This window comes from Chrysochloris asiatica, unplaced genomic scaffold (genome assembly GCF_000296735.1).
Source record: "Chrysochloris asiatica unplaced genomic scaffold, ChrAsi1.0 scaffold00271, whole genome shotgun sequence".
NCBI classification, from domain to species: Eukaryota; Metazoa; Chordata; class Mammalia; order Afrosoricida; family Chrysochloridae; genus Chrysochloris; species Chrysochloris asiatica.
In genome coordinates this window covers 643,424-656,056 of record NW_006408789.1, presented here as the reverse complement: position 1 = coordinate 656,056, position 12,633 = coordinate 643,424, and the positions used below count along the sequence as shown (strand labels likewise).

Genomic DNA, 12,633 nt, shown 5'->3' with positions numbered 1-12,633 from the left:
ACCTGTTAGAAAGTCATGGGAACAATTGAGAACTGTCGTTCCTGGCTGTATCCAACTCAGGGGAATATCTTCTGGCTTGGGCGAACCCAAGACTACAACGTCAGCCTCAAGAAGCTAAAGAGAAATAGATGAAGCACAATTTAATCTGGAGTCTGAATATGGCCACATATTGTTGTCAAATGCTACAATGTAACCAATCACAGCTCTAAAGTTCTGGCCCAATGGCTGACATGGACAAAACTCTCCTACTAATATCTTTCTGGAAGCGTAGTGGTTACTAATCGGGCTGTGAGCCACAAGGTCAGCAGTTCTAAACTACCAGTTGTTCCACGGGAGAAAGATGAGGCTTTCTGCTCCCGTAAAGATTTTCAGCCTCGGAAACCCTGCACAGGGTCGCTATGAGTCAGAACCGACTCCATGGCACATAACAACAACAGTATCTTTCAGGAGTCCTGATGTGGCGCTGTGGGTTAATGCGCCAGACTACAAAGCCATTTGAACTGCAAGGTCGGCAGTTCAAACTCACCAGCTGCTCCTTGGAAACCCTATACAGTGTCACTGTGGGTCGGAATCGACTCAACAGCACTTAACAACAACAACAACAAAAATATCTTTCAAGTATACTTGCTCCTCACTTATAAATGACCTTGTTATCCAACATTGTGCACTTATGACAGCAGTTTAAAAATCTACTTAAATCACTTTAAAACCAGGTATGGACCCATGTGTTTTGAGTGAGAGAGTGTCTCCCTCCTGAGCCCCACGTCCTGGATCCCTCCCATGGGACCACTCTTCCCAGTCTTGGATGCGAATGAATTCAAGAAAAAAAAAAAATAAAAAGGCACAGGGAATCCCCCAGCCTTGGGTCAACAACCTGCACACTGCTGAATCATAGAGTGCTCCGCCCCCCCAATCAAGCCTGAGCAGAAGTCTCAGAGAAGACAGCTGAGAAGAGCAGACAGGACACACAGACCTCGAGATCCACAGTTGGCATGCTTGGAAGGGCTGGGGCCAGTGAGTGGTGGTCCCATGTGGGTGTTTCCATGGAGAGCAAGAACTCCATATGGGTAAGCATAGAGTGGATCCCCTCCTAGCTGCAAATCCTGACCCCCCTCAGCTCTGCCTATGATTCAAAATGGCACAAACCAGCAGCCACAGTGAAGGGTTATAGATGGCAGCCGCAGGCAAGGGAGCAGATCCATGGGGGCTGAGGGGCATTTGGTCACTCAAGTTTCACATAACGGCCTGGTCTTTGGAACCTGCCCGTGTTGTTAGGGGAGAAGTGGGTGCAAACGAGGGGACTTCAAAACTTTGTGGACAAATGGAAAGGAAAGAAAATGGAATGTTTCCATAAACTCTTTGAAGCCCCTTGTATGAGGGCAGTAGCTGCTCACTGGTAGAATTCTTGCCTTCCATGGGGGTGACCTGCCACTCATCTGACAGTATGTCGGATCGGGCAGTGTTAAGTCCTGTTGGGTACAGGGTCACTATGAGTTGGAGCCAACTGGATGGCACCTAACAACAACATAGGGGACACCCAAGTTTGATTCTTGGCCAGTGCACTTCATGGGTGACAACCACCAATCACTGGAGGTGTGTGTGTTGCTAGGGTGCTGACCAGGTTCCAGTGGAGCTTCCAGACTAAGATGGACTAGAACGAAAGGTCTCACGTGGACTCTTGAAAAGCATCCAGTGAAAACTCTGTGGACCACAATGGACCAATCCTCGGTCATTCTGTGTGTGTGCAGGCTCACGACGAGTCAGGGGCAGCTAGCTACAACACTAGCATATCTGCTACTATACACACAACTCGACTGTCAAATCCTTAGAAAGAAGGGACTGGTGTGGTGCTGTGGGTTTCTGTGCTGCACAGCACGATTGGTTTGAACCACATTGTCGGCAGTTCAAGGTCACCGTCCTTTCCTTGGAAACCCAATAAAAGGTCGCTATGAGTCGGAACCAACTTGACGACAACAATCAGCAGTGCTTACACCGAGTGGGGCTATTCCACAAGAGCCCAGGACCGGTACAAACTGCACAATCAAAATCGGACCCATATGGAACATCTACCCTGTCATGGAAAGGTTTCTTGCAGCCTAAGAGGACACTTCCTGGTCAGTCTCTTGTCAAAGCAGAGACTCACTATTTCTGAGAAAGAGAAAAGATGGCAACTGCTACTACAGAACACACCCTTCACAGCCCTCCTGTTCACTCTGGTAACTGCATGCTGTTTACAGGAAGATCAGGTAGGGCAGGTTCATTCAGACCTTGGCTAAGAGGTTGGCTCTGACTTCCACCAAGAATGAGCTCCCATCTGAATCACTAAGCACCTGATGGTTTTAAACTGGATCCACATGTAGGGGATGAGAGGCCAACAAGAAACCCTGGCTTCACCAGGGGGAGCACGATACATCCACAACTGTGCATTCCAGCTACACAGTATAATAAATAATATCTCATTTACTATCCTGAGTACACTCATTTAACAGATAAGGAAGCCAAGGTGCACAGAGATTAAGTAGCCCACGTCTTATATGGACTGGAGGGAGACCATGGGTGCCCTGCCCTCCACTGTCCCTCACTGATGGCCTCCTCCTACAACACCCTCTAACCTCTGGGATCAAACAAGGCCTCGAGGTGGTACAAACTGTTTGGGCTCCATAGCTTAACTTAATGGTTGGCGGTTCAAATTCACCCCGTGGTATGACGGAATAAACACATACCATCACACTAGACAAGTCCTCACTCATTCTGTGCTTGTTGTTATATGCCATGGAGTCGGTTCCAACTCATAATGACCCTGTATAGGGTTTCAGAGGCTGTATATCTTTACGGGAGCAGAAAGCCTTATCTTTCTCCCATGGAACAGCTGGTAGTTTCGAACCACTGACCCTGAGGTTAGCAGCCCGATTCGTAACCCCTACACTACCAGAGCTCCTTCATTCTCTGCTTAGACAGGCTGATTACTGAAGAACTAGGCCAGTCCTTTAACCTGGAAACTGGAAACACTGAAAGCAAGCAGATACAGCAGCTGAGGTCTTTCATGACTCTTGAAACAAGAGATGAAAGTGAGAGAAAGCCAATCCATGGTAGTCCTGCGTGATCGATAAACAAAAAAGCCAAAAGCTGGCACAGTCCTCAGTTCCCCTGATGGAGGAAAAGCACAGTAACTAGTAAAATGCTTCCTTCTCAGGCCGCTGACAGTCAAATTCTTAACAATCAACATGGAAATCATTTGATCAATTTCATCATGTTGTTAAGTCCCATCAAGTCGGTTCCAACTCATAGTGACCATGTATAGGATTTCAGAGGAGTAGCTTTGTTGTTGTTGTTAAGCGCCATTGAGTTAGTTCCGACTCATAGCGACCCCGTATAACGACCCTGTTTCCAAGGAGCAGCTGTTGAGTTTGAACTGCCAACCTGGCTGTTAAAACAGACCTTGCGGTCCAGTGCTTTAACCCACAGCATCACACCAGGATTCCAATTCGATCATACAAATACAGAAAAGGGTATAAACATTCACTGATAAACCATAACATAGTAACCACTTGTCAAGATTTTACTATGTTAAGGCAGGAAGGTAAAGAGTACATCTAAGTACTGTGATCGTGGGTCTACTTTCTTAAGCACATTAGGAAGAAAGGAAGGGGGACAAAGGCGGGGGAGGGGGGAGATAAGTGTTTTCCTTGTTTGAGCTTCATAGCCCTAACACTGTTAAACACTGTTAGACAAGTGTACCAGTCACTCTGTCTGCTAAACTGCATGTGCTTTAAGGATAGGTCTGAAAAGCAGCTAGACTTCAGGCTGATGTCATTATTTACTGGGAAAATCATGTTCTGATGAGATAAGAATATCTAAACATCTGCATCCAAAAAAACATTCCTTCACTCACATATACCAACATCAGAAATTCAACCACCTGTTTAAAAACCTATTATTGTTAATGTCATTCTGATTCCCAGCGACCCTTTGGGACAGGGCAAACTGCCCTCCCTGTAGAGATCGGGGGCTGTGATCTTCAAGTTGGTAGATTTGAACCACCAGTCTTTCAATTTGCACTCCAGTGCTTTAACTCAAGTGCTACTAGGGCTAAGAATTGAATCACAGACCCCATCAAACGGCATCCACCTTTAAAGGTCATTTAAAAAGACCAGCGGAGAAGAAATACCATTTCGCTCCATTTGCTACATGCACAATAGCAAAATCAGAACATGCTAGACTTGTATAAAAAGGAGGTTACTATGAACAAGATGGAAATAGTCACTGTGTTAACAGTTAGGAATCACTGGCTTGCAGAAGTCCCCCTAAGAACACTTAGTTTACTACACACAATGGTGCCTTTGCTACAACGTGTTCCTTTCATTACTTACAAATCTCAGAAATCTCACTGCTACCCCTCAACTCCATCCTCACAAATTTAGTGAGCGGTGCTAATGAGTTGCTGGTTGTTGTTGTTATGTGCTGTGTAGTCGGTTCCGACTCATAGCAACTCTACATAGTGTTTTCGAGGCTGTAAATCTTAACAGGAGCAGAAAAAGCCTCATCTTTCTCCCGCGGAACAGTTTGTAGTTTCGAACTGCTGACCGTGAGATTAGCACTATGCTACCAAAGCTCCTTAATGAGCAACTGGGGAGGGTGGAGGGGTTGTTAATCACACAGAGAACAGACAAATGGGACCTCCCTAAACAAAGATCACAATTTAGATGCAGAATGGTTCTGGCAAGGAAAAATGCTAGATGCTTAAATCAATAAATAACCCACCAAGGACAAGGGAAAATGTTAATGAGCTAAAATGCAAGGAGAATTATCATCTCCCTGGCTGCTGCTCCCTATTCCTTCTCCCAAATGGTTAAGACTCTGATTGAAATATTACCTCATAACAAAACATTGCTTTCACTGCTGAGACTTGAGTGGAAGCAGCTTGAAGAGAACTGCCCAATCCCCAGGCCCAAGACCAAATGTCAGAGCAATAGCAAGACACAGAGATGCAGACACTGAGCAGGGGAGGATATGCAAGGGCAATATAGTTTGGATAAGAGGAAAACCATCTTCTCTGAGTCTGTGATCTTTTAAAGGGAAGCAGAAGCAAGCATTAGCAGATGCAGAGAGAGGAGAAGGCAGATGAGACTGGAAAGGTTACAATGAAACTTTACTGTGCTTTGCAGATATTGGGTTTTGGTTTTGAACTGAAGACTTGTGACGACCCTGTTTTGAGCAAGTGGAGAGGTGTCTTTTTTCCAAAAGCGTACGCTCCCGCGTCTCTGCGTCTGGGTCAGTCATTTTCAAAATACTTCAAACTTTTTCATAATGCTATAGCACACTTGGAGTCCTGCTGTGGCGCTGTGGGTTAATGCGCCAGACTGCAAAGCTGTTTGAACTGCAAGGTCGGCGGTTCAAGCTCACCAGTCGCTACGTGGAAACCCTATATAGGGCCGCTTTGGGTCGGAACCGACTCAATGGCACTTAACAACAAAATGGCACACATATATAGCACACACTTTTTTGCTGTTGTCGTTGTTGTGAAATGCCGTCAAGCTGGTTCCAACTCATGGCAATCCTCTAAAATGTTTCCAAGGAGGGGCTGGTAGGTTTGAACAACTGACCTTGCAGTTAGCAATTCAGTGCTTATCCTATAGCGTGGTGTGCTGTGAAGTTGGTTCGGACTCATAGTGATGCTTCATAGGGTTTCCGAGACTGTAAATCTTTATAAGGAGCAGAAAGTCTCATCTTTCTCCAGTGGAATGGCTGGTAGTTTCGGACTTTATATAGTAAAAGGCAAGCTTAACTTTGATGTGCACTGGGCAACCAGTTTGTGTGACACACTTTATTGTGATATTCGCTTTCTTTGGCTGTCTGGAACTGAACCTGCAATAGCTCTGAGGTCTGCCTATATCATAACATTCTAGAAAATATAATGCACTTTAAAAATATAAACTACAAGATGCATAACACCATCCTTTTGTTTAGAAGACTGAATCGATTTTCTGCTATCAGTGTGTTTCAAAGAACACATAAGATGATCTCAGAGATGAGATTTGTGTATTTAGCAAAAGACAGAATTGCTGATGTTAAGTACAGTCAACTCCAATTCATAACAACCCTGTTTCCGAGGAGCGGCTGGTGAGTTTGAACCTCTGACCTTGCAGTTGAGTGATTATTCCATAGTACCACACCAGGACTCAAAAGAGGGGATAGATTTTTTTTTTTTTTTTTTAATAAAAGGTTGAGTGATAATGTCTTTAAGAATTGTGGCTTATACTCCTTGAGACAATAGAGAACAAAATTTCAAAGAAAGAACATTCCTTTAAAAAACAACTAACATATATGTACACTCTCCAGCAAAGATACGCTTCTAAGATTATAATCACTAAGCTTAATGGTTATGAGTCAGACTGCAAACCTCAAGGTCAGCAGTTTGAAACTACCAGCCATTCTGCGGGAGAGATGAGGCTTTCTGCTCTCGTAAAGATTTACAACCTCAGGAACCCTATTACAGGGTCACTATGAGTTGTAACTAACTCCATGGCACACCACCACCACCACCACCAAAAGGAATAAAAACTGAAACCCACGGCTGTTGAGGAGAACTGCCCCCTAGGATTTCTAAGGCTGTAATCTTCTAAGGCTGAGAACCCCAAAGTCCACAGTTTGAGCCTACTGGCCGTTCCAAAGGAGAAAAGACAAGGCTTTCTGCACCCACCAAGATCTAAAAAGTCTTGTAAACACGTAGGATTGCTATGCATTGCAACCAACTCGACGGCACATGACAACAACAATCTTTATGGGGTCCTAGTGTGGTGCTATAGGATAAACACAGGACTGCTAAATGAAAGGTCGGTAATTTAACCCCACCAGCCACTCCTCGAAAAATGTCCACAGTCTTGTCCTTTCCTTGATGACACACAAGTGCTCTCAGTCTGGGCTACCTTACAGGGTTATTCCCACACCATCAGGTGGTGCAATGGTAAAGCGCACAGCTGCTAACTGGAAGGTTAGTGGTTCAAACCCACCAGCTTTGTGGAAGAAAACACCTGGCAATCTGCTCTCATAATGACAGACTAGCTCAGAATTATTAAAATGTCCAATGTTCCATGGTAAACTTGTGGAATGACCAGAGGAACACCTCTGCGCAGCGCCCCGGAAGGGCTGTCACTGCACTCAGAATGGTAGTTCGCTGCCTGCTTTTGGATAGACGGAGGTGATTCCATAATCCTACACAACAACATGAATCCAGAGCTTTGGCTCCTGACAGCTGGTATTCCATAGCTCATGGTTGAATTGGACGGCTGCCCAGACACACGCCCTCCCCGACTCTAGGGTAGACACAGGCATGAATAATGCATCCCAGTCCAGGCGTTCTGTTCAGAAACAAAGGAGGAGACCTTCATCTCACTTTCAGCGACACACTCAAGAAGGGCTGAAGCGATACAGCTACCGAATATAGAACTCCGATTTCTGTGTAACTAAAAAAGGCAAGTCTCAGATTTCCACGCACAGTCTTGATATCCACAGAACATACTCCGTTTTAGGTAGATTTCTAGAGCATGCCCTGGTGATCTACTTCTGAAAATTACGCAATGAAGACCCTAGGGATCACAACAGAACACTGTAGGATTTAATGCCGGACCATGAGTCCCTACATTGGAAGGCACTCAAAATACATCACAGCAATGGACTCAATGAACTGGGGAGACCAGACAACATTCTGCTCTCTGTGACAACAACAAATAGAGAAAGGAACTACTTCTAGATAACTAACGTAGTGTACACTGCACCTCCAAACAGCAGCACCCAGAAATGCTACCTGCTAAGTCTGGAACCATCAGAAAATAACTTCTGAAGTGGAGTGGCTAAGAACCAAATAGCATCCAAATTCAGCAGAAGGAAAAGGTCCAAAGCTTCAGAGCAAATAGCTTTCTGGTGTATTACTTCTAGTTAGTGGTACGGGTATCAAACACCAGCCAGTGGCCCTGGACCAGCCAGAGCTGGGCATTCATTTCAGTCAGTGTCCCCTGTCTCTGGGACACTGACTTTGAACATTCGGCTTTCATGCAGCCCTTCTGGCTCCACGCATTTTGGGGAGGCCACGTCGTAAAAGAGAGGTTTCTCTCCCCGAGAGATAGCAGACATCCACTGGGGGAAGGTTATAAGTTATCGACTTACAATGTGGTTGGCCCACCTGCTGTCCACATCGAGGATCAAATACACATCTGTCTGCCCTGACTCACCCTTCACAGCAGCCAAGCTGTTCATGGTGACTTACTCCAAGTCCTCAGCCAGGCAAATTTCCATCATTAGTTCATTTCATTTTCACAACAACCTCCTGGAGAAGTAGTATCATTCCCATTCCACACATGAGGAAAGGAGCCCTAGTGATGCAATGGTTAATGCCTGGTACCTAACTAAAAGGTTGGTGGTTCAAACCCACCAACAGCTGCACAGGAGAAAGACCTGGACATCTGCTCCTTTCAAGATTTGTTGTTGTTAAGTGCCTTTGAGTCGGTTCCGACTGATCACGACCCTGTATAGGGTTTCCAAGGAGCGGCTGGTGAGCTTGAACCAAAGACCTTACAGTTCAAACCAACCTTAAGGTTGAGTGCTTATCCTACGGCACACTTGAAAACTCTTCAGGGCAGTACTGTCTGTCACATAGGGTCACTATGAGTCAGAATAGACTCCACACTTTTCACAACAATACCACACGAGGAAACAGGCTCAGAGATTTGAAGTTTTGAGCCCAGAGCTGTCATGTCTCCAAAACCCAAGGCTCTACCAGGTCAAGGACATCAGTCCTGCCTGGCCAAGGACTCGTGTATCCTGAATACTGGCTGCACCAGGCTGCCTGGCCACTTGGAGGCCATCCCATACATGTCTCTCAGGAGGTGGTACAGGGAGGACTCGAGAGTCACACAGTCACACCCTGGTCTCCAAACCTTTCACACCCTCAGCTTTGGAAATCCCAACCAGATGTCCAGCAGGGTTCTTGGTCCATGTAAGATACCAGTAAGCATTTTAGAAATGTTTTTCAAACGTAACGTTCTTTCACTTATTAGCCACAACACTTTGCTCGCTTCTTCTCACCCTGACTCTACGCATTGCTCATGATGAAAAGCTAAATGGGTTAAAATCTTAAAGGCACTTTTTATTCACTGTCGATTAAATTGGACAAAAATTCCAAACTGTTGTTCCATTCATTCTTTCAGAGTTTTTCACAATGAAGCTATTGAAGGGTGTGGCAAATGTGGATGTATTTTGTCTCCAGGTAACCAGCCCATACCAAGGTGCTCTTTGTACCATACTAATACCCACTAATGAGGCCTCCAGACGCCCGGTGACCCCTTGAGGGATATGTGTCACAGATTACAATCACCAAAAGACCACTAAGGAAGTGAGATCTAACAGCATGGTTTAAATGGCCAGGATTTCATTCCCAATTTCTTCTTCAAATATAAAAACAGTGAGAAGTCGAGCAGAAGAAGAAGGGTATGTGAGGGAAAAGGCATGTAACTAGTGAAGGGTTGGATGACAGGCAGTAAACCAGAAAGACACTGGCTTTATCTCAGAACTGAATGGGAGTCTGCTTTAAGCTAGTAGGTCAAGGTCAGGCAGATGAAGCCCGTCACTGAGAAGATTCCAAATGCCAGAGACCAGGACAAGTTCAAAGAGAAGTAAGGAGAGGTCTGAACCTTTCTTTCCATGACTTTAACCTCAAAGATGAAGTAATAGTAAAGAGTAAAAGCTAACCGCTGCCAAGAATTTTGGTTATGTCAGTAAAAGCAGCAAGGATTTAGGAAAAAAAATATGGACGCAACATCAGCTATTCAAAAGAACAATCTTGAAATGGACTACAAGTTTAAGTGCATGCATTAGAATGAGAATAAAAGAAGTTAATGATGCCTGGCTGCCATTACTGAAAGTTCTGATCAAGTACCCACAAATGGATCCTGATCAAAAGGAAGAAAAGCATGGAACAGAACATCAAACTCATACCGAAACCAGACTTACTAGAGTCACTGAGACTAAGGTGGTGGTTCTGTGCCGTGGAGTCGGTTCCGACTCATAACGACCCTGTACTGGGTTTCCAAGGCTGTAAATCTTTACGGGAGCAGAAAGCCTCATCTTTCTCTCACGGAACAGCTGGTAGTTTCAAACTGCTGACCCTGAGGTTAGCAGCTCGATTCGTAACCACTACACTACCAGAGCTCCTTACTGCGAATAAGGGAACCCCAAAAGTAATGCCGGGAAATAATCCTTAAACTTTGAATCAAACCTATTTTGTGAAGCTATTGTTAATCTACGTCACAGGTTACTCAACTTGAGCCCATTGTTGTTATTGTTTTTAGGTGCCCTTGAGTGGGTTCCAAACATAGTGAATCTACGTATAAATGAATAAAACACTGTCCACTTTGCCATCCATCCTCACAATCATGCCTAAGCTTGAGTCCACTGTTGCAACTATGGTTGTTAGCTCATCTCATCGAGGGTCTTCTTTTTTGCAGCCCCTCCAACATAAAGCAAGCAGGATGATGTCCTTCTCCAATCTTCCCAATGCCTGAGAGAGATCATCCTTCCTTTTAAGGCGGCAATCTGGCTACACTTTCTCCAGGAAGATTTGAGTATACATTCTTATAAGAATTATCTGTAACAGCTAAACCTGACAACAGCGTGTCCAAAGCACAGGTGACAACTTGAAGGGGCTAAGATCAATGGTGACGAAGTGACATGAGTAGAGGCGTCACGTTGTTGCTGTGACGGATGTAAACAACATTATCGTATTCTTCTACAAACTGTGAGTGGATGTGTTTGCTTGTGTATACTGTCACACACACACAGGATAAGCACTGTGCCGGTATTCAAATCACAAGGTTAGCATTCAGCCCACCAGCCACTCCAAGAAAGAAAAATGCTTCTGCAAAGATTTATAGCCTTGGAAACCATATACCCGATCACTATGAGCAGGAACCGACTCCGTGGCACTTAATAAAAACAATAATATGTGTGCATGTAGGAAAAAAACCAACCAAACATATATATATACATATATACACACACACAGTAAAGGCGCTCTGGTAGTGTAGTGGCTACGAATCAGGCTGCTAATCTCAAGGTCATCAGTTCAAAACTACCAGCTGTCCCGCAAGAGAAAGATTTGCCTTTCTGCTCTTTACAGCCTCAGAAACTCTATGCAGGGTCGCTATAAGTTGGAACCGACTCCACAGCACACCACCACCACCATCATACACAGTAAGGAGCTCTGGTAGCATAGTGTTTACGAGTCGGGCTACTAACCTCAAGGTCATTTTGCAGGAAAAAGATGAGGCTTTCTGTTGCCATAAAGATATCCAGCCTCGGAAATCCTATACAGGGTCGCTATGAATTGGAACTGACTACACGGCACACTACCACCACCATATATACATGGTGTGGTGCTGTGGGATAAAGCACTAGGCCACAAGGTCAGTGGTTCAAACTCACCAACCACTCCTTGAGAACGCTACAAAGAGTCACTATAAGTTGAAACCAACTCAAGGGCACTGAACAACAACAACAACACATTTTAAAGATAGTCTGAAACAATAAAAATAAATAAATACAAAGAGCATTCTTGTGTACCGGCAGACCCCCAGATTACCAATGACTTCTGTTGCTAAATCTGTCTTTAAGTCGAATTTGTACGTAAGTTGGAACAGGAATAGTTTCTACCGAGCATCAGTTCGTCAGTGCTTGTGAACATTCTGAATATAGTATGCCTTTCTATGCAAAAACAAAGATGCCTTTATATGGCGTTAAAGGAACATTTCCAGATACTCTAGCATATCTTTAACATAATTACATGATGCTTTGAGGCTAGTCACAAAGTAGTGCCGACAAACCACTGTGTGTACCTCACCACTTCAAGATAATAAGAGGTCAAGGGGGTTAATTCATTAACTGTTATTAGATCAGATGCTCAGAACCCAGAGAGGACCTGTCACCTGTATATGAAAACAGGAATGCTATTTAATTGTCAGATGCTCTAGAGAGTAGAGCAGCTTAATTGTTCTCAAAGTTAGGATGAGATTTATCAAAGTAGAGTCAAGGTGATTTATTTCTGTAGCAAAAAAGTACTTTAAAAAATAATCTTTGTTTTTCAAAAGTACAGAAACCACCAGCCAAGGCATCCGTGACAGCTGCGAAAACACTCGGCTGCCAGTGAAGGTATTTGTGTTGTCCACCACAGATGCTGAGTTCAGGCCAAGGGCCATTTTCCTCTTCCACTTAAGCTTCCAAATCAAGACATCTGGGTTCTAAATTGGGAAACATTGCCCTGGAATTTTCTTGACGAGGCTGCCACCATGTGGTGACCAGTATAAAGCAGGCAGATTTCGATTTAACAGAAAGGTCCACCCAGAGGTGCCTTGGAAGAAATGCCTGGCAATCCACTTTCAAAAAATCAGCCACTGAAAACCCTGTGGAGTACAATCCTATTCTGACACACACAGGGTAGCCATGAGTTACAACTGACTCATATGTTCTTGAAACAAGAAAAAGTTGTCTATGTTAGAGTGGGCACCTGCCACTTAGACATTACAATCTCAATGGAGATACCCCTCCCCTAGACCCTGGTGTCCAGCGATACAATTTGCTCCTCTT

The 12,633-nt window shown here is 44.5% G+C and overlaps 1 protein-coding gene across 1 annotated transcript in view; it reads right to left on the bottom strand.

Annotated features, from left to right (window-relative positions):
* The window catches only part of MTHFD1L (methylenetetrahydrofolate dehydrogenase (NADP+ dependent) 1-like), a 241,094-nt gene that overhangs the window by 205,127 nt on the left and 23,334 nt on the right, over nucleotides 1–12,633 (bottom strand). The window contains exon 8 of the mRNA XM_006874349.1: nucleotides 3–114. Within this exon, the coding sequence (XP_006874411.1) occupies nucleotides 3–114 (112 nt within the window). The remainder of the gene's footprint in view (nucleotides 1–2; nucleotides 115–12,633) is intronic.